The 22,355-nt window shown below is 38.9% G+C and overlaps 1 protein-coding gene across 2 annotated transcripts in view; it reads left to right on the top strand.

The window, feature by feature from the left end:
- Window positions 1-380: 380 nt before the first annotated feature.
- Window positions 381-22,355, top strand: part of LOC133632857 (calsenilin-like) — a 138,273-nt gene continuing 116,298 nt past the window's right edge. The window contains exon 1 of one of the 2 annotated variants that reach the window (XM_062025613.1): window positions 381-512. In XM_062025613.1, the coding sequence (XP_061881597.1) occupies window positions 507-512 (6 nt within the window). In that variant the 5' untranslated portion in view covers window positions 381-506. The remainder of the gene's footprint in view (window positions 513-22,355) is intronic. The other variant, XM_062025614.1, reaches the window with a different exon arrangement.

Here is a 22,355-nt window from a genome sequence, read left to right as displayed (position 1 = left end):
GTTAAAGCATTGTTGTTGACAAACTTAGAAGTAATAAAGATCTGTTTTGAAGAAACTGTACATTATTTTATATTGCCACAACACGATAAAGTATGATGAACTGTACTGAAATATGTTCATGGCAAATAAATATATAAGCACCACTGCAGATGACAACCTGTCAAAAGTAAGCATTATTTATGTCTTTTTTTATGCATACATGTGCACGACCTTTCCACAGTCCAACATATGTTTCTTTAAGCGTGTCCAATGTGTGGTTGGAACCTGCAGGTGATGTTGGAGCCTCGGTCGTCATTATCGCCTGTTGACTCCCAACGTTTCCACGTCATTATACGCTCCCACTGATGAAAACACCGTAATTTCCACACATGCACGGTCAGTGCGTGCGTGTGTGTGTGTGTGTGTGTGTGTGTGTGTGTGCATTCCTTCGCATCCACGGACGCGTCAGTGGGAGTTTGAGGTGCGCACAGGCAGGACACTCGCCACGAAGAAGCACGTCGATCATCATGCAGGTAAGAATAACAACGGTTTTTTTGTTCACATTTTAAGGGACACCGGAAGTGAGGATTTGTTTTTTCCCCTGCAGATTAAAAGAAGGTTGCATGCGTTTTTGCTTCATTCACTTTTTGGTTTTATTTTCTACGTATTTTGTTGTGACTTATTTGGCCGCTCGATGAAGTTACGTAATTGCAACCCCGCTGATGAGCTTTGGCTCGTCGCGCTGCTGCTTCTGCTTCTGTTGCTACACAGAAAAGCACGCAGAGGCTTCGACCAGCAAGTGTCACTTATAGCATCTTCCCCTTCACTTAATAGCATCTTCCCCTTCACCTACAGCAGGGGTGTCCACACTTTTTCTGCAGGCGAGCTACTTTTTAATTGATCAAGTAGTGGGGATCTACCTCATTCATATATATAATTTATATTTACTTATTTATGAAAGATATGTTTTTGTTAACAAGTTAAAAGTGTTTAATGATAATACAAGCATGTTTAACACATATAGTTAATATTGTTAACAAGTTAAAGGTGTTTAAAGATAATACAAGCATGTTTAACACATATAGTTAATATTGTTAACAAGTTAAATGTGTTTAAAGATAATACAAGCATATTTAACACATAAAGTTAATATTTGTAACAAGTTAAAGGTGTTTAAAGATAATACAAGCATGTTTAACACATATAGTTAATATTGTTAACAAGTTAAAGGTGTTTAAAGATAATACAAGCATGTTTAACACATATATTTAATATTTTTAACAAGTTAAAAGTGTGTAAAGATAATATAAGCATGTTTAACACATATAGTTAATATTGTTAACAAGTTAAAGGTGTTTAAAGATAATACAAGCATGTTTAACACATATAGTTAATATTGTTAACAAGTTAAATGTGTTTAAAGATAATACAAGCATATTTAACACATAAAGTTAATATTTGTAACAAGTTAAAGGTGTTTAAAGATAATACAAGCATGTTTAACACATATAGTTAATATTGTTAACAAGTTAAAGGTGTTTAAAGATAATACAAGCATGTTTAACACATATATTTAATATTTTTAACAAGTTAAAAGTGTGTAAAGATAATATAAGCATGTTTAACACATATAGTTAATATTGTTAACAAGTTAAAGGTGTTTAAAGATAATACAAGCATGTTTAACACATATAGTTAATATTGTTAACAAGTTAAATGTGTTTAAAGATAATACAAGCATATTTAACACATAAAGTTAATATTTGTAACAAGTTAAAGGTGTTTAAAGATAATACAAGCATGTTTAACACATATAGTTAATATTGTTAACAAGTTAAAGGTGTTTAAAGATAATACAAGCATGTTTAACACATATATTTAATATTTTTAACAAGTTAAAAGTGTGTAAAGATAATATAAGCATGTTTAACACATATAGTTAATATTGTTAACAAGTTAAAGGTGTTTAAAGATAATACAAGCATGTTTAACACATATAGTTAATATTGTTAACAAGTTAAATGTGTTTAAAGATAATACAAGCATATTTAACACATAAAGTTAATATTTGTAACAAGTTAAAGGTGTTTAAAGATAATACAAGCATGTTTAACACATATAGTTAATATTGTTAACAAGTTAAAGGTGTTTAAAGATAATACAAGCATGTTTAACACATATATTTAATATTTTTAACAAGTTAAAAGTGTGTAAAGATAATATAAGCATGTTTAACACATATAGTTAATATTGTTAACAAGTTAAAGGTGTTTAAAGATAATACAAGCATGTTTAACACATATAGTTAATATTGTTAACAAGTTAAATGTGTTTAAAGATAATACAAGCATATTTAACACATAAAGTTAATATTTGTAACAAGTTAAAGGTGTTTAAAGATAATACAAGCATGTTTAACACATATAGTTAATATTGTTAACAAGTTAAAGGTGTTTAAAGATAATACAAGCATGTTTAACACATATATTTAATATTTTTAACAAGTTAAAAGTGTGTAAAGATAATATAAGCATGTTTAACACATATAGTTAATATTGTTAACAAGTTAAAGGTGTTTAAAGATAATACAAGCATGTTTAACACATATAGTTAATATTGTTAACAAGTTAAATGTGTTTAAAGATAATACAAGCATGTTTAACACATAAAGTTAATATTTGTAACAAGTTAAAGGTGTTTAAAGATAATACAAGCATGTTTAACACATATAGTTAATATTGTTAACAAGTTAAAGGTGTTTAAAGATAATACAAGCATGTTTAACACACATATTTAATATTTTTAACAAGTTAAAAGTGTTTAAAGATAATATAAGCATGTTTAACACATATAGTTAATATTGTTAACAAGTTAAAGGTGTTTAAAGATAATACAAGCATGTTTAACACATATAGTTAATATTGTTAACAAATTAAAGGTGTTTAAAGATAATACAAGCATGTTTAACACATATAGTTAATATTGTTAATAAGTTAAAGGTGTTTAAAGATAATACAAGCATGTTTAACACATGTAGTTAATATTGTTAACAAGTTAAAGGTGTTTAATGATAATACAAGCATGTTTAACACATATAGTTAATATTGTTAACAAGTTAAAGGTGTTTAATGATAATACGAGCATGTTTAACACATATAGATTCCTTTCTTTCATGAAGACAAGAATATAAGTTGCTGTATTACCTGATTCTGATGACTTGCATTGATAGGAATCAGACAATGGTGTTGATAACGTCCGCATTTTCCAATACCACATGAAAGTGGTTGGTTTTTGGCATCTTATTTGTCCAGCTTCCGTACTCCTTTGTATACACTTTATGAGAAATACATCGGCGGCAAACTCCGTAGCTTGCTAGCTTGTGCACGCCAGCTTTCTGAGACTCTTATTTTGTTAGCGCAGGCAGGATGAAGCAGAGCTTTTATTGTGCAACTGTGCAGTCGGTCTTTGAGAGTTTTGACGACAGGTACGGCGCCAGAGTCTGTTGAAATAAAACGTGTTTCTCGCCTTCCTGTCGGTAATTTTTTCTTAATAATGAGCTGGCAGCAGCCAGCATCATCTCAGAAGACCCTCGGGTGCCGTGAATGTCAATCAAGTGACGAAAGTGACGTCATAGTGAAGATTTATGATCGCTCATTTTTATGACTATTTTTTTAATGCCTGGCTGGCGATCGACTGACACACCCTCCATGATCGACCGGTAGCTCGCGATCGACGTAATGAGCACCCCTGACCTATAGCATCTTCCCCTTCACTTACAGCATCTTCCCCTTCTTTTTTGGGGCGGTATAGCTTGGTTGGTAGAGTGGCCGTGTCAGCAACTTGAGGGTTCCAGGTTTGATCCCCGCTTCCGCCATCCTAGTCACGGCCGTTCTGTCCTTGGGAAAGACACTTTACCCACCTGCTCCCAGTGCCACCCACACTGGTTTAAATGTAACTTAGATATTGGTAAAAGCACTTTGAGTCACTAGAGAAAATCGCTATATAAATATACTTTCACTTTCTTGTCATGCACTGAACTGGACTGCAACATCTATATTCTTCAATCCCAACACTTATTCCGATCTTGGTTGCAGTGACTGCAAGTGATGCATCCTCGGAGCATAAATCAAATGGTAATTAGACAGCAAAGTGAAAGGGAAAGTGCTTCACTTTAAGTGACTTTCAGCACCTTTGTGACTGTGAGGGGAATTGCTCATTAAACACTCCTGGAGGAGGTTGATGCTCGCACAGTGACCTGCTTACACCACTGATAAAACACACAAAAAATACTACACTGCAAAATATTTGCCACTTGGCAATATTTAACATTTTATTTCTACAAATTTCCCTAATTTTAAGAGTTACTTTCTTATTTTTAGTCGTTGACTTTACCATAGGCGCCGATCCCGTGGGTGCTTCGGGGCCCAGAGCGCCCACGTGGGATTGATGGCAAATTCTTTCTCACCACCAAGAAAAAAACGCGCATGCTCAGGCCCCTTCTACACTAAGCCGTCTAAGGCTATGTCTACACTAAGTCGTTTAACCCCTTAAACAAATAATTATTTAGCCTATGCCCCGTTTCAGCCACACTAAACCAGCGTTTAAGGTCCCCCTCCTCGGGCAAATTTTTACACGGGTAAGTCAGCCGTGTATTTCTGGAATCTCCGGCTCTTAGCTTTGTATGGACTCCATTGATCGTTTACAAACTGAGTTCGGAGAGGAAGTGAGGCCAGAAAGACCACACCCACACAGGAAGTGACATCAGAAAGAAAACCAACAGCCAGCTTCATAATAAAGCGGTTTCGTAACTTGGAGCTAACCACTGGAAGTATGGCGGCGAGTCATCCAGACATGCCCGTGTTTCTCCTTCTTCTACATGTACAGACGCTTGTGGAAATCACATATGAATACCTTAAGAGAAAGCGATTGCAGCTATTTGGGATACAACACTTCTCAGACGGCAAGAGAACTTTCCAATGTCAGCTGTGTTTCTACTTAGCGAAAAACTTTGTCCATTTGTCGAAGGAGAGAACGAGAATGCGAGCTCCTGTGGATGTGATATAAAAGGTAGCGTGTGCTTTGTATTACCTGGCTGTCGAGGAAAACGGTGAATGCCTTTGGACTGGCAAAGCAGACCGTATCAGTCATTGTCCACCATGTATGTCGCGGACTCAACGTCTAGGTCCAGAATATATAAAGTCACCAAAAACGAATGTATAATGAAGGTGAAGGCAAAAGAGTGAGGAGTGTCCTGACCAGATATCTAGATCCCTAGTTTGATTGATGTAAAATGTTCTTTATCACATTGTTTACGTGTCTAATAAAGATTTGATTATATTATAATGTCTTAGGTGTGCTTCACAACAATATGGCCCCACAGCACACTGGATTCCAGTTAATTGAAATAACCACAATACTGGATATTGTTCAGAGAAGTTACATTCAAGAACTTGCACACAAAGCAACACTGGAGGTGACTATGACGTGCGCATTTTCCGTGCGTGCGTACTAGGTCGCATTGTGCCGGCGGATGGAGGGGTGCGGGGGTCTTAAACGATGGCATTGTTGTGTGTGGACACAGATAAGGTTAGTTGGAATTTATCCTGGATAACCTTATCCGGCTTAGTGTAAACGGGGCCTAAGGTTATCCAGGGTAAATCCCACCTAACCTTATCCTTGTCCGCACACACACAATGGTCGTTTAAGGCCCCCTTTCCCCCTCCGTCAGCCGGCGTAGATATCTGGTCAGGACACTCCTCACTCTTTTGCCTTCACCTTCATTGTCCATTAGTTTTTGGTGACTTTATATACTCTGGACCTAGACGTTGAGTAATCGCTTGACATACATGGCGGACAATAACTGATACAGTCTGCTTTGCCAGTCCAAAGGTATTCGCCGTTTTCCGTAGTCTTCCCTCAACGGCCAGGTAATACAAAGCACACGCTACCTTTCTTATCACATCCAAGGGAGCCCGCATTCTCGTTGACTCTCCTTCGACAAATGGACAAAGTTTTTCAGTAAATAGAATCACAGCTGACCTGGACATTGGAAGTTCTCTTGCCGTCTGAGAAGTGTTGTATCCCAAATAGCTGCAATCGCTTTCTCTTAAGGTATTCATGTGTGATTTCCACAAGCGTCTGTACAGACGGAAGGTGAAACACGGCATGTCTGGATGACTTGCCTCCATATTTCCAGTGGTTACCTCAAAGTTACGAAACCGTGTTATTATGAAGCTGGCTGTAGCGCGTTCTTTCTGACACGGTCTTTCTGGCGTCACTTCCTCTCCGAACTCAGTTTGTAAACGATCAATGAGTCCATACAAAGCAAAGAGCCGGAGATTCAAGAAATACACTGCTTACTTTTCGTGTAAAAAAATTGTCTGAGGAGGGGGACCTTAAACGCTGGTTTAGTGTGGCTGAAACGGGGCTTAGGCTAAATAATTATTTGTGTTCGGGGTTATCCGGCTTAGTGTAGACATAGCCTCAGGAAAGTAGCGTCAGATTTACCGCCCGTCCGAGCCCCCACAGGCAGAAATGTATGGACTTTACATCATAACCTCAATTTTATATTTTGTCTATTCTAGTTTAAAAATGTTATAATTGAGACAATCCATCCATCCATTTTCTACCGCTTGTCCCTTTTGGGGTCGCGGGGGGTGCTGGAGCCTATCCCAGCTACACACGGGGGAAAGGTGGGGTACAATCTGGACAAGTCGCCACCTCATGACTATTCAAATAAGATATTTTGGTTTACTCCACATATACGATCTTGCTTAAAGATTATTCAACATCCAAAAATGCAAGTTGAATAATGCTGTCAGAATAAAATACTTATTTCTATCCTAAAAGTCCGGCTAATTTCACCATGTACAAATCTTAATTCAGGATGTTTATCAAGTAAAATTAACTACCTGCATTTCACTAGTTTTTAGTATTTTTTTCCCCAAAAATCTAGCCTTCTTATATTACTTTCTATTCTGTCAGCTCTTTTTTGCAGTGAATAGGCTATACGGTTGTATCAGAGATCCAACTTAATGATTGTATTAAGTCGAGTATGTCAGTCACAAACACATCATTACAGAGAGATGAATTTATGCAGATTCTCCGTTGAGCTGTAAATGATCAACTCAAATGATAGCAGTGTTTGTCAATAAATGAAAATAACCCACCTGGGAAAGCTCCTAAAGCTCTTGTTTAGTCCAAACCAGCATGAAAAGGAATGTACAATATAACTGATTTGAAAATAATAAATTCTCAAACTGTTGTCTAAAACCTTTGATTCATGAACTGTCCAGCTAATGTTTTTAATGGAAATTTAATATTTCCAACTGTCATGCAAGTGTAATTCTGTGTGGAGTTTGCATGTTCTCCCCATGACTGTGTGGGTTCCCCCCGGGTACTCCGGCTTCCTCCAGACTCCAAAGACATGCACCTGGGGACAGGTTGATTGGCTAAATTGGCCCTAGTGTGTGAATGTAAGTGTGAATGTTGTCTGTGTTGGCCCAGCGATGAGTCGGCGACTTGTCCAGGGTGTACCCCGCCTTCTACCCGTGTGCAGCTGGGATAGGCTCCAGCACCCCCCGCGACCCCGTAAGGGACAAGCTGTAGAAAATGGATGGATGGATGGATATCCATCAAACATTAATACAACAACTAAATCAAACAAAAATATGCCTAAACGTCTTATCAGTTGTTAACATTCTTACTATAGTCACATAAGTGTAAAAAACACTGTAAAAATAAACACAAAAATATTTTGTGGAGTCTAGACTCTTAAATTACTTTTTGGTTCAATTCCAAATTAATTTAACTTTAGGGCAGAACTCGAACACAATTCATTCTTTGAAAGCAGTTCAAATTATTATTTTAAACCCAACAGGTGTAAAAGAAAGTGCATCTCTATCCTCCTTCAAAACCGCACTAAAAGAACACCTCCAGGCAGCTACAACCCTAGCCTAACCCCCTCCCTCCACCACATCCCACCTCCTCGGATTGTAAATAATCAAATGTATATATTTGTTCTTATGCTTTTTGAGCTCACTATGTTCACTGCTCGCTGTACTATCCTACGAAGTGAGACCTACACTGTTACAATGTCCATTTCTCAGAGACTGAAATATGCTGATAGCAACCTAACCCCCCCCCCATCCCCCTACACATACCATCCCCCAGATTGTAAATAATTAAATGTATATACTCTAATGCTTAACTTGTGTGATGACTGTATTATGCTGATAGTATATATTTGTACCATGAATTGATTAACGTGAACCCCGACTTAAACATGTTGAAAAACGTATTCGGGTGTTATCATTTAGTGGTCAATTGTACGGAATATGTACTGTACTGTGCAATCTACTAATAAAAGTTTCAGTTTCAATTTCAATGAACAATAATGTAAATACAATACAGTGTTATACCAGTTTTTGTGGGTTATCTGTTTACAATTACGAAAACCGACGCAATTTTTCCCATAAGAAATAATGCAAATTCAATTAATCCATTTAAGACACCTAAAAATATAAACACAAATCCCATTTTATATATAATACATATTGTTTTACAGACAGGAAACAATGTGAAATAAATATAAATTATGAATAAGATAGATAAATGAACAATTAACAATACTTCTACCTTTATTGAAGGGTCTTGTTGGCAAAGTTGGCGATGTGTAGAGAGAGTGGAGGTGAAGATTTACTTGTTTCTTACCTTCTTATAGCAAGGGGATGGTACTTGCAACTCTCATTGGTCCCATGGTGGCTTCTTTTGTATTCAATGAAAAAAGCACAGACATTTGTTGCGTAACAGAGTTAGTAAGCAAATAACTACAGAGTCAACCAACTGATTTTGAGGAGGCAACTTAAGAGCAGGCTAACACGTTTTGTGATAAAGACACGTTACAAACACAATTGGACTGGCGCGGCGTTTTAATAAGACATAGAGGGGGGGGGGGGGGGGGGGGGGCGTTACCCACATATGCGGTCCTCTCCAAGGTTTCTCATAGTCATTCACATTGACGTCCCACTGGGGTGAGTTTTCCTTGCCCGTATGTGGGCTCTGTACCGAGGATGTCGTTGTGGCTTGTACAGCCCTTTGAGACACTTGTGATTTAGGGCTATATAAATAAACATTGATTGATTGATTGATCAAGACTGAGTCACCCACTCTGCAGATTCTTTGCTTGGGCACTCGATTCTGCTGGCAAACTGACTCGTTTGTTGTGTTGCTGTTTGGCCGGGGCAAAACAATTTTAACCGAATCCTATGAAAAGTGGGGCATACCAAGACTACCGAACTAACATTTTAGTGTAATTAGTTTCCCTAACAATACAATGTGTACTGTACTTATCTTTTGAATGTAGCACTTTCAATATAGAATAGTGCTTGTGTGCTTTGATTTATGTAAAGTACGTCCGAAATCCCAGCCTGAGTTGATCCTCTTCAGTCAGCGGTGTGTGAGCCTGACAAAGCCTCAGAGCCGAGGAGGCCCAATGTTGTCCGTAAATTATTCAAATAAGTCAGCCATGGCCCATCGCTGCCAAATATGTCGAATGACAAACCTTCCGCAGGGTCAGCACAAGACAATGAACAGTCATCAGAGTTGTTACCATGTTGCTTTTTGTCTCTTTGCATGAGAGGAACCGCAAAGTGGACAATGGCTATCATTAGCCATGGACAATTGCTATCATTAGCCACCGCAAACATTAATCTGCTACTTGCTCACAACCACTTTGACAGCCAGCTAGTCTGAGTGTTGGCCAAAGCAAGCAAGGAAATGTGCATTTCCATCCATCCATCCATTTTCTACCGCTTATTCCAATGTTTGCATAGTAGTATCTATGCAGTTACTGTACATATTAGTCATATATCATACCAGTGTGATTAATACATATGTGTATTCATCTTTTTAAGATTCTTAGAATGTTCTTAGACTAAAAAGAGACGGACCCTCGTGTGTTGAATTTTGTTTTGTGTGGTTATTTAAAAATGTACTCTTTGAAGTTTCATATATTTTAGATGTTTTTCTTCCCGTAATATTTTTGATTTTTTTCCCCTCGTTTTCAGTACGACCCTATTATTACTTTTACTTCAAACGACTATCTGTGTTGGCCCTGCGATGAGGTGGTGACTTGTCTAGGGTGCACCCTGCCTTCCACCCAAGTCCAGCTGAGATAGCCCCACCACCCCAAAAGGGACAAGCGGTAAAAAATGGATGGATGGACGGATGACTCAAATATAAGACCAGTTTTTGAAAAAATATTTTATTTTTTATTTTTTTAAATTTTATTTTTATTTTTTTAAATGTTTTGTTGTTGTCCTGTCCAGCTTTTCAGGCAAATCATATAGTTGATGTAGATGCCCATAGCTGCTGTTCAGATTTACTTTACAAAAAAAAAGCGTAGGATACTTCTCTTGTTCCCTTATTTGTATTTGACTTTATTAAATGTATTTATATTATCATTTGAGGGGGATTAGACAGAGAGACAAAAACAACAACAGCAAACACAACAATAACAACAACAACAACAATAGAGCAACATCAGCAAATACGACATGTACAAATATGATGGTAAAAGTGATAGCAAATAAGTACTTAGCGAAAACAAAAAATAATACAGAAATGACAATGAGCATTATTACACTACAAATGGAGCAATACAAATACCAATAGAAATAGCACTATTGATAATGAACAATACCAATAATGTATCTCTATTATTAACAATACAGTTGTTCAAATGCAACATTACATATACGTAATGATAACTAGAGATACGAAAGAATGCAGAAAAATGGAGGGGAAGAAAGAGAAGCAACCTATATTAACCTTGTATATTGTTATAGTAACAATAGGTTAAGCTTTGTCAGTGTGCCATGTGTTACCCAGTTTACCCTAGGGCAACAACGTTAATATATGTTTGATGAAACGTGATTATGTGCATGAGTGTATGTATGTACAGTATATGTACTTGTATATGTACAGAATGTGTATATGTGTTTGTACAGTGAATATATATGTACAGTATGTGCATGTGTATGTTTGTACAGTGAATGTGCGTGTGGATGTACGAACTTTGAGTATAGAATAGAATAGAATGGACTTTATTGTCATTATATTTGCATATAACGAGATTAAGGACTCCAACTTAAGGTGCGGTAGTGGGAACAAATATGGGGTAAAAATAAATTAAATGTATGTACTGTATTTGTGTATGTATGTGGGAGCGTAGGTACCTATGTATGTGAGTATATGTGTATTTGTATGTACAATACATTGACTTTTTTAAGCCAGAGCTTTTCTTCTTGACACACACACACACACACACACACACACACACACACACACACACACACACACACACACACACACACACACACACACACACACACACACACACACACACACACACACACACACACACAACACATCAGTGGCCTGAAGACATGTAACCGTGACAAAGGAGATCTCGAAGGTTCACAGTCATGCAGATATATCCATCCATCCATCCATCCATTTCTACCGCCACAAAATGACAAAGTGAATCTTTTTAAAGTCATGTTTTTAATCAAAATATGATTTCATAGTTCTTAGCTGCTGAAATTGTTTTTGATGACTCAGCTTCATTGATCAGCATTATCTTTGAATTAGCATCATAACTCCTCTGTCCTTCGCTAACTCTTTTACTACCTTTTGAGACCCTTTTCCCCCAGGGGTCTCTGTGTAAAGGCTGCATCTCTTCTAGTGTGTGTGTGTGTGTGTGTGTGTGTGTGTGTGTGTGTGTGTGTGTGTGTGTGTGTGTGTGTGTGTGTCTAGCGAGATGTTTGGCACCACCTGGTGATTTGCATGTATCAATCTTTAGAACTTGAATACAATACTATTTTCTAGGGAAAAATATTGTCATATTTGCGTCATTGTGAAAGGAAAGGGCAGAGCTGTGTATAAAGAGAGTATGGACAATCTCCTAAATGATTAATCAAAAGCCCCTCACGTGAATAAATATATATATATATATATATATATATATATATATATATATATATATATATATATATATATATATATATATATACACGCACGCACACACGTTTGGACACACCTTCTCCTCATTCAATGGGTTTTCTTTATTTTCATGACTATTTACATTGTATATTGTCTCTCAAGGCATCAAAACTATGAATGAACACATGTGGCGTTATGTACAAAAAAATTTGAAATAACTGAAAACATGCTTTATATTCTAGTTTCTTCAAAATAGCCACCCTTTGCTCTGATTACTGCTTTGCACACTCTTGGCATTCTCTTGATGGGCTTCAAGCACACCTGTGAAGTGTAAACCATTTCAGGTGACTACCTCTACATTCTTCTGTTATTTGTATTAGCTTCTGTGTGTTTGTTCCATGAAAAAAACACAGCTGTGCTGTGTGTTTACCTCGCACAAGACGTTGTAATCAGTTGCTCTCCAATGTTGTGTGCGAAACCTTCACTTCCCATTGTTGGGAAAGCAAATTAAAAGTTTTCTATATACACGTCGAATAACTTATGAGAAAGCACCTCAAACACATAGGACTAGCTCAAAGTTGGTAGCAGTCATGATGCCCTGTGGTCACGTGAATACCTTTTGACCAATCATTGAGGAGATCTCCTTAAAATGATTTGGCCATACCCACTTAATACATGACTCTGGTAATTAGACATTATCGCACACCTAATACTGGTATGTGGCATTTGAGGCTCTTAATTGTTAGTAAGCCAGATGTTCTTTTTCTTTTGTGTAGATTACAACACAAACATGTCACACACAATCCACCGCGCCTGATTTAATGTTCAATTGAAATGCTTTCACTCCAGAACAGTCATCAGAATGTAGAGTGCACAACACGAGGTCATGGTGCACCTTACAGAGTGTCTGATAGTGACACCTGTTCAATAGGTGGTGTGATTCGTAAATTTACACGCATTGAATAATCAAACAGGCCTGGTAACTGTAGCTCACACTCCTCTGTCTCCTTCAAGACCACACGCACTTAACAGCAGTTCCATGTTAAATTGATTGTTTTTTGCATGCGCATAAAGAAACACAGAGCAGTGAGAAGTATTAAAGGAAGGAAAGCCTCACGAGGTGGAAAAAACAGCAGATGTAAAAAAATCTATGTCTAATCGATGAATGTTCATACGTGTCGTTGTTATGGCCCAACAAGACTTGTGACAAGACGACCCGAGAACGTGGTTGATAACTGAAACATGGCCACCATGAGGATTCCGTCTGTCTTCACGTAAGGGCTCTCGCGGACGCACGCACGCATGCACACACACACACACACACACACACACACACACACACACACACACACACACACACACACACACACACACACATACACACACACACATTCTTGTATATAATACCTTCTTAAGACCTTTGAAAAATGCCTACCTCTTTAAGACCACCCTTTCTAGATATATAAAGATTCGTATTTACAACATTAATAATATATACTATATATACTAATAAACGATGCAAATATAAAAAAGCTAAGCTTTTAGTAAATGTTTTTTGTTTGTTTGTAATTGGTTTTTAATCTTCATTATTAAAGTTATTACAGTATGTTTCTATATACATATTTAATATTTTTTATAAATGAATTTTGCAGAAAGGTGGCACATTTCAATTTCTTTCACACACTTGTTATTACATATGTTGGCCAGAGGGGGTGCACTTCAATTTTTTACACACTCTTGTTATTTCATATGTTGACCAGAGGGGGAGCGCTTTGAAAAAAGACTCCCAGTCAATTTGAAAAATCCCTCCTTTTTGGGCCCACCCTAATTTTGATAGATTTCACCACCAGGGGTGCAAATTAGAGATGTCCGATAATGGCTTTTTTGCCGATATCCGATATTCCGTTATTGTCCAACTCTTAATTACCGATTCCGATATCAACCAATACCGGAGTATACGGTCGTGGAATTAACACATTATTATGCCTAATTTTGTTGTGATGCCCTGCTGGACGCATTAAACAATGTAACAAGGTTTTCCAAAATAAGAGAGCAACTTCAACTCAAATTATGGAAAAAAGTGCCAACATGGCACTGCCATATTTATTATTGAAGTCACAAAGTGCACTATTTTTTTTAACATGCCTCAAAACAGCAGCTTGGAATTTGGGACATGCTCTCCCTGAGATAATCCTGATACCCACTACAACTATGGGAAATACTATACTTTGACTTTCACAAAGTCTAAGTCCAAGAAAGTGCATTATTCTGTATTTTTTTTTAAACATGCCTCAAAACAACAGCTACAAAAACAATGAAGGGACACAGCTTCAGTCCAGAGTATATGACTGGGTTTATATCCGTGTTTTACCGGATATTTACCGCTCCGTACAACGGCGTTTTAAAAAGTCATTAATTTTACTTTTTGAAACCGATACCGATAATTTCCAATATCACATTTTAAAGCATTTATCGGCCGATATTATCGGACATTTCTAGTGCAAATGAGACATTCTCTATTAGATGCAATGGTTTTCCGTATTGGGACCATGATTTATGTCCTAACTTGTTCACCGGTCCTCATATGGAAGGTACTTTTCCTTGTTGATGTCTCAAGAAGGGTAGAAATACAAGAACACACACACACACACACACAGCTTGTCTTCCATATGGACGGAGCCTTCCTCCCCACATTGATTCACACTGACAGCCACACTGAGAGCTCAAGCTGTCCACGCACACAAATAGTATCAGCTCTCGTCTCCACCATCAGCCTCTGTGCATCTTGGTTCTCCCTGATGCAGCTGCTCCCACTTAGACAGCTGTACTACTGTACATTTATACTGTACCACCATACACTGGACACTACATTACGCCTTTACCTAAACCGCAAAGAGGACATGAGGGTAGCTGCAGAGAGGCTGTTATTTTTCAACATTTAAAAACGTTTTACATCTATAGTTGGACAAGCTACTTGGAAAATGTGGTTACAAGTTATACTACAAAACCCAAAACCAGTGAATTTGGCTCATTGTCTAATTCGTAAATAAAAGCAGAATACAATGATTTGCAAATCCGTTTCAACTTATATTCAATGGAATAGACTGCAAAGACAAGATATTTAATGTTCGAACTGAGAAACTTAATTTTTTTTTTGCAAATAATCATTATCTTAGAATTTAATGGCAGCAACACATTGCAAAAAAGTTGGCACAGGGGCATTTTTATCATTGTGTTACATGGCCTTTCCTTTTAACAACACTCAGTAAACGTTTGGGAACTGAGGAGACCAATTTTTGAGGCTTTTCAGGTGGAATTCTTTCCCATTCTTGCTTGATGTACAGCTTAAGTTGTTCAACAGCCCGGGGTCTCTGTTGTCGTATTTTACGCTTCGTAATGCGCCACACATTTTCAATGGGAGACAGGTCTGGGCTACAGGCAGGCCAGTCTAGTACCCGCACTCTTTTACTACGAAGCCACGCTGTTGTAACACATGGCTTGGCATTGTCTTGCTGAAATAAGCAGGGGCGTCCATGATAACGTTGCTTGGATGGCAACATAGGTTGCTCCAAAACCTGTATGTACGTTTGCACCAAGAAAAATTCCTAGTTTGTGAACCCGTTCTCAAACAATGGCAATAAAACTATTCTGATCAGACCATCTTAGATGAGCTCGGGCCCAGCAAAGCCGGCGGCGTTTCTGGGTGTTGTTGATAAATGGCTTTCGCTTCGCATAGTAGAGTTTTAACTTACACTTACAGATGTGGCGACGAACTGTAGTTACTGACAGTGGTTTTCTGAAGTGTTCCTGAGCCAATGTGGTGATATCCTTTACACACTGATGTCGGTTTTTGATGCAGTACCGCCTGAGGGATCGAAGGTCTGTAATATCATCGCTTACGTGCAGTGATTTCTCCAGATTCTCTGAACCTTTTGATGATATTACGGACCGTAGATGGTGAAATCCCTAAATTATTTGCAATAGCTGGTTGAGAAATGTTGTTCTTAAACTGTTGGACAATTTGCTCACACATTTGTTCACAAAGTGGTGACCTTCGCCCCATCCTTGTTTGTGAATGACTGAGCATTTCATGGAAGCTGCTTTTATACCCAATTATGGTACCCACCTGTTCCCAATTAGCCCCCAGACACATTATTTTACCTCAATGTGGCCACCAAGTCAAAATAACTGCCCAGACCTGCTCTACGGTAACATAATAATTGTCAGCTAAGCTAGTCACTCAGAGAGCAAATATAGCATTAGCGCTACAGCTATCAATCTGTCTTTTGGCACCAAAGACTGAATTACAATTGACCAATTAGATTAACACAAACTACAAAAAAAATGGTAAGTTTAAGAGAGAAAGACAATCACATCCCAACTATATATACATACATACATATATATATATATACATATATATACACCTACACATGTACACACTCATATATGTATGTATGTGTGTGTGTGTGTGTGTGTGTGTGTGCGTGTGTGTGTATTGCTATATGAATTATATTGTACATTTCCATAGTTTAGTTAGCTGAGGTATATAATGTACAGTGTATTTTGTCAACAACTGTATGTGTGTAACGTATTTTTAGTGCTGAGCATTCATAAATCTGCTGGGAAGACGCACTGCGAGAGGCTCGTCTCATAACCCCGCCTCCTGGTGCCAAGCACCTCCGCCGCAGAATGCACCGCCCGACGGGAGCGCCACACCAACCAAAGCCCGCACCCAAACCCTCCACGTGTAAGACCGAATCCACCCAAAAAAAGTCACTTAACAAGAAGCCAAAAAGTGCAAAAACAACAATGCTCGCGCTGCAGGAGCCGCGAACATACATACATACATATATGTATGTATGTATGTATGTATGTATGTATGTATGTATGTATGTATGTATGTATGTATATATATATGAATGGTTTATTTATTGTAAAACAAGTGGTTCATTTTATTTAAAACAAACGGGAAAATTTCATTATTGTTATTTAAATAAGAGCTGTAACTTGTAATTAAGCTTAATTCATGTGAAAATTCATTATTTAAGTTTACTAAAAAGATTTGTTTATAAGTTTAAAAATGTAAACATGATTTATGTATTGTTTGTGGAAATATGGTACGATGGCATTTGTATTTTCTGTCCATCTTCATAGTTTTCACGGTGTCAAAATTGAGAGGAGAAAAGGAGGAGAGAATTAAAGTTGCACCAGTCGAAGCTCTCTGCATCTTGTGTCATTCATCCAAGTGGTCCGCTACAGTGAAAACTCCCCGGCTGCAACCAGTGACAACTTCTGGCTGCAACAGACCTGCCATCCCTGCAGAGAAGCTGACGCCATCTCATCAGAGATCCAGCTACCAACCTGTTACCAGCCAACTGACTCCATTTGCACCCACATCCTGCACAGGCAAGATTAAAAGGACAGCACGCTAAAGGTACAACATTGGGTGCCAAGGAGCAAAGGAGACTATTTACACACACGTTACAAGCTTACAGCGTATCTGAAGTGTCTTAAATACTAACATCATATTTTGAGGTCAAAATAATTTGTGAGCAACACGTAACAATTCTGAAATGGGTGAATGTTTTAAGACAATTGGTATATGTCTTTAAAAGGTAATTTGTGACATGTCTGTTGCGATAAAGGTTTAAAGGGTGAAGCACTTTAGCTATTAATGGTTAGAGCGCTCATTTATGACATACTTTGTTGTTACTGTTTTATGTTAAAATCCTTTGAATGTCCATAATATGCGAATGCTTGATATAAGTATTACTCTGTGGTAAAAGATAACTACAGCTTATAAGTGAATTCAGGCATAGGACAATCAAAAGCCACACAAGACTTAAAGCAGTTGCACAAGGAAATATAATGTCACTCCCAACAGAAGAAACAGACAATCCTACATACACACCAGTCAGGTTTAGCTCACGTGAAAGAAAATTGACAGAGAAAGGCCAAGAAATGCATGACGAGGACACCAAAAAACGTGAAAAAACTTTTAACAAGGCCTATAATTCTTGGAAGCTAACAGCAAGGGAAACAAGGACAAAACTAAAAACCCTCTGTTCATTAGAAGACCTCAATAAATTACAGCAGGATATTGAAACAAAGCACGACGCCGTAAGACAGCAATATGAACCTATCCTACATAACAGTAACACCACGGCAGAGATCGTCAACAAAATGGACGCTTGTGTTACGCTAACAAAGGAAATCTCTACTCTCATAAGCAACCGTCTAGCGACTATTAATAAAGATTATAACGATCAACTTGAAAAGGAAAAGATAAGAGAAACGTTAAACAAAAATGAATATGGGTCTGTCTTTGGTCAAACTACAACTGAAACTGTAAGTTCATCAGATGAATCTAGCAAACATTCTAGCTCAGCCAGTACCCATAGCAGTAGAGTAGATGCAGTAGCAGACTTTGCTGCTAAGCTGGAGCAATCAAAGGGCATGGAAGAAATTCAAGCACAGAAAGCACATCTTCACAAGTTGGAAAGTGAATGGAAACTTAAAGAGGCAACATTTTTGTCAGAAATGAAACAAAGAGAGGTGGAAATGCAACAACAGTTGGAACAAGAGAGAGCAAAACTGCAGCAGTTACAAGCAGTAAAAGAGATCGCTATAGCAGCAGCTCGTGTGAGAGCATATGACAGTTTTGAAGGTTTTGAGAACCACAATGAAGAAATTGACAACAAAACTACTTCTTACAGAATGCAAACTGAACCTCAATTAAATCCAGACGCTGCTTCATTCCATCCTCACCAAGTAGCTCCTGAAATGACAATGACCCAGGAGTCTGTCAGCTTAGCACAAGCAATTGCTAGCTCATTAAGTATGAATCGCTTGCCAGTACCTGAACCCACCACGTTCAGTGGTGACCCTTTAAGGTTTACAGATTGGAAGATGTCATTCATGACTCTTATAGACAGAAAACCCCTCTTACCAAATGAGAAGATGTTTTATCTCAAAATGTATCTTGCAGGAGAGGCGCGCAAAGCCTTTGAAGGTTTCTTTTATCGAGATTCAGAAAGCGCATACAACGGAGCATGGAAAGTTTTACAGGACAGATATGGAAACCCATTCATTATACAAAAGGCTTTCCGTGATAAGCTCATGAAATGGCCAAAGATCAGCGCAAATGACCCACTAGCACTACGAGAGTTCGCCGACTTCCTCCAAAGCTGCACTGAGGCAATCCCACATGTCAAAGGATCCTTAACGATTGTGAGGAAAACCACAAGTTGCTCAAAAAACTGCCGGAATGGATTGTTCGAAAGTGGAGTAGAATTGTTGTAGATGAGCTTGACAAATCAGGCAGCTATCCGGATCTTGCATGCTTCACAGAGTTCCTGACCAGAGAAGCAAGAATAGCCTGTAACCCTATTGCTTCTCCACTGTTGATACATTTCAAACCTTCAGATGATAGAACTCCAAAGAAGGCCAACGCTTTTAACACAAATACACAACCAAAGAGTTTCGCTCAGGAAAAACAAGAAACAAACAACAGTAAACCAAAGCCACCCTGCTCAGTCTGTAAAAGTGAAGCTCATGGTATCATACGGTGTCCAACTTTCGCAGCCAAAAGTGCTGAGGATAAAAAGGCATTTATCCATGAAAATCGGCTCTGTTTTGGATGTTTGAGAAAGGGTCATATGACCAAAGATTGTAGGAGACGACACACATGTAACACATGCAATCGTCATCACCCAACCTGCTTACACGAAGACAGGAAACAAAGACCTGTGGAAGCAATGACGAATAGCTCCAATTTCACAGAAGAACATGCAAGCCAGGAAACACACAAGGTCATGTCCCACACATCAACACAACATGCATCTGCTACCTCAGGTATTGTCCCAGTTTTTGTGTCTACAGTACAAGAACCACACAGAGAAATACTCACATATGCTATACTGGACACACAAAGTGACTCAACATTTGTCTTAGAAGATGTACTTGATAAATTAAATGTAGACGTCCAACCAGTAAAGCTGAAACTTAGTACTATGACAGCCATCGACACAATCATATCAAGCAAGAGTGTTCATGATCTACAGGTTAGAGGACTCTACTCTGATAGCTGCATCCAACTCCACCAGGCCTACAGCCGTGACTTTATCCCGGTGGACAAGTCTTACGTTCCAACGAAGGAAACAGCATCACTGTGGCCTCATCTCAGAAACTTGGCAGATAAGTTACCACCCCTTCAAGACTGTGATGTAGGGCTCCTAATAGGATATGACTGTCCAGCAGCACTGGCTCCTCTTGAAGTCATCTTAGGTGACAAAAATCAACCGTTCGCACAGAGATCAGAACTAGGATGGAGTATAATAGGCTCATCAAACCCCCACCTAGACAGACAAGGAAGTCAAAGCTTTGTGCATCGGTTAACAGTAAAAGAACTGCCAGTTCCATCAGCGACAGATGTTCTAAAGACCCTGGAATCAGACTTTATTGAAAGAACTTATGAGGATAAATATGTGTCCCAAGATGATGTGCATTTCGTACAGTTCCTCAGTGACCACATCACACAGAAGGTGAGCGGGCATTATGAGATGCCACTCCCTTTCAAAGACAACAGTCAGCCCAACCTACCAAACAACAAGAGGCTAGCCACAGTTCGCCTGCAGTGTCTCAAGAAAAAATTAAAGGCCAACAAACAATACTATGATCAATACAAAACATTCATGGAAGAAACAATTAACAAGGGTGATGCAGAGCCTGCCCCTGCAACATCTGAGGGAGAGACAGAGTGGTACCTTCCGCATCATGGCATCTACCACCCCAGAAAACCGGACAAGCTAAGAGTCGTTTTCGACTGTTCGGCCAAATTCCATGGTGTTTCTCTAAACGACACTTTGCTAACTGGGCCTGATCTAATCAATCCTCTGGTAGGAGTACTTTGCCGATTCAGGAAAGAAGCCGTGGCCATTATCTGTGATATTGAAAGAATGTTTTATCAATTCTCTGTCACTCCTGAATCCAGGAATTACCTGAAGTTCCTCTGGTGGACAGGCGGAGATTTGGAGAAGGAACCACAGGAGTACAGGATGACTGTTCATCTTTTCGGAGCCGCTTCGTCTCCAGGATGTGCCAATTTTGGTTTGAAGCATCTAGCACGACAACACAAGGCTAGCTATCCCCTAGCATCAATATTTGTGGAGAAACATTTTTATGTTGATGACGGGTTAGTTAGCGTCCCATCAATTGACGAGGCCAAGAAACTGATCACTGAGTCGCAAGAGTTGTGCAAAAGAGGAGGCTTGCGCCTTCACAAATTCAACTCAAATGAAGAAGCAGCGCTTGCTTGCTTAGACCCCTCTGAAAAAGCAACGAACATTGAGCCTCTAGGCTTTGATCCAACCCCATCAGAACATGCTCTCGGCATTCAATGGTCGATAAAGAATGACACTTTCAGCTTTAACATCAGCTTGAAGGATCAGCCTTCAACCCGTCGTGGTTGTCTTTCCGTCGTCGCCTCTCTATACGATCCACTTGGATTCATTGCGCCATTCAGCCTAAGTGGAAAACGTATCCTTCAAAACCTTTGTCACAGAGGCATCGGATGGGATGACCCACTCCCAGATGATATTAAGCCACGGTGGGTGGCCGTAGTGTGTGAATGTGAGTGTGAATGTTGTCTGTCTATCTGTGTTGGCCCTGTGATGAGGTGGCGACTTGTCCAGGGTGTATCCCGCCTTCCGCCCGATTGTAGCTGAGATAGGCTCCAGCGCCCCCGCGACCCCGAAGGGAATAAGCGGTAGTAAATGGATGGATGGAAAGGAGGAATGGATAAATGTTCTTCTGAAGTTGAAAGGGGTGTCAATTCCAAGATGTTACCACCCACATGACTTTCATGACATTGTCAGAGTAGAGTTACACCATTTTTCCGACACCAGCTGCGTGGGATATGGTGCATGTTCTTACCTCAGGTACAAAAATGACAAGGATGAAGTCCATTGCAGTCTCGTGATAGCGAAAGCAAGGGTCGCTCCCTCAAAAGTCACAAGTATCCCTAGACTAGAACTCGCAGCAGCGGTGGTTTCTGCAAAAGTAAGTGTCATGTTAAAGGGTGAGCTTGACATGAAAATTGATCAAGAAATTTTCTGGACTGATTCACAAGTCGTGATTGGGTACATCAACAATGATGCTCGTAGGTTCCACATATACGTTGCAAACCGTGTTCAATTGATTAGAGATAACAGTGATCCCAGTCAATGGTATTATGTGGACACCTCAGAAAACCCAGGCTGCGAGGACCGAAGTTTCTCTGGGAAAGTGAATTACATCTAACACCCAGCACTCCAACAGACTTACTTGTGGGTGATCCCGAAGTCAAGACAATTCAGGTGCTTGCAACCAAA

Source organism: Entelurus aequoreus, linkage group LG17, assembly GCF_033978785.1.
Source record: "Entelurus aequoreus isolate RoL-2023_Sb linkage group LG17, RoL_Eaeq_v1.1, whole genome shotgun sequence".
Taxonomy (NCBI): Eukaryota; Metazoa; Chordata; class Actinopteri; order Syngnathiformes; family Syngnathidae; genus Entelurus; species Entelurus aequoreus.
The sequence above is the reverse complement of the archived record's forward strand: the minus strand, read 5'-3'. Positions and strand labels throughout refer to the sequence as shown.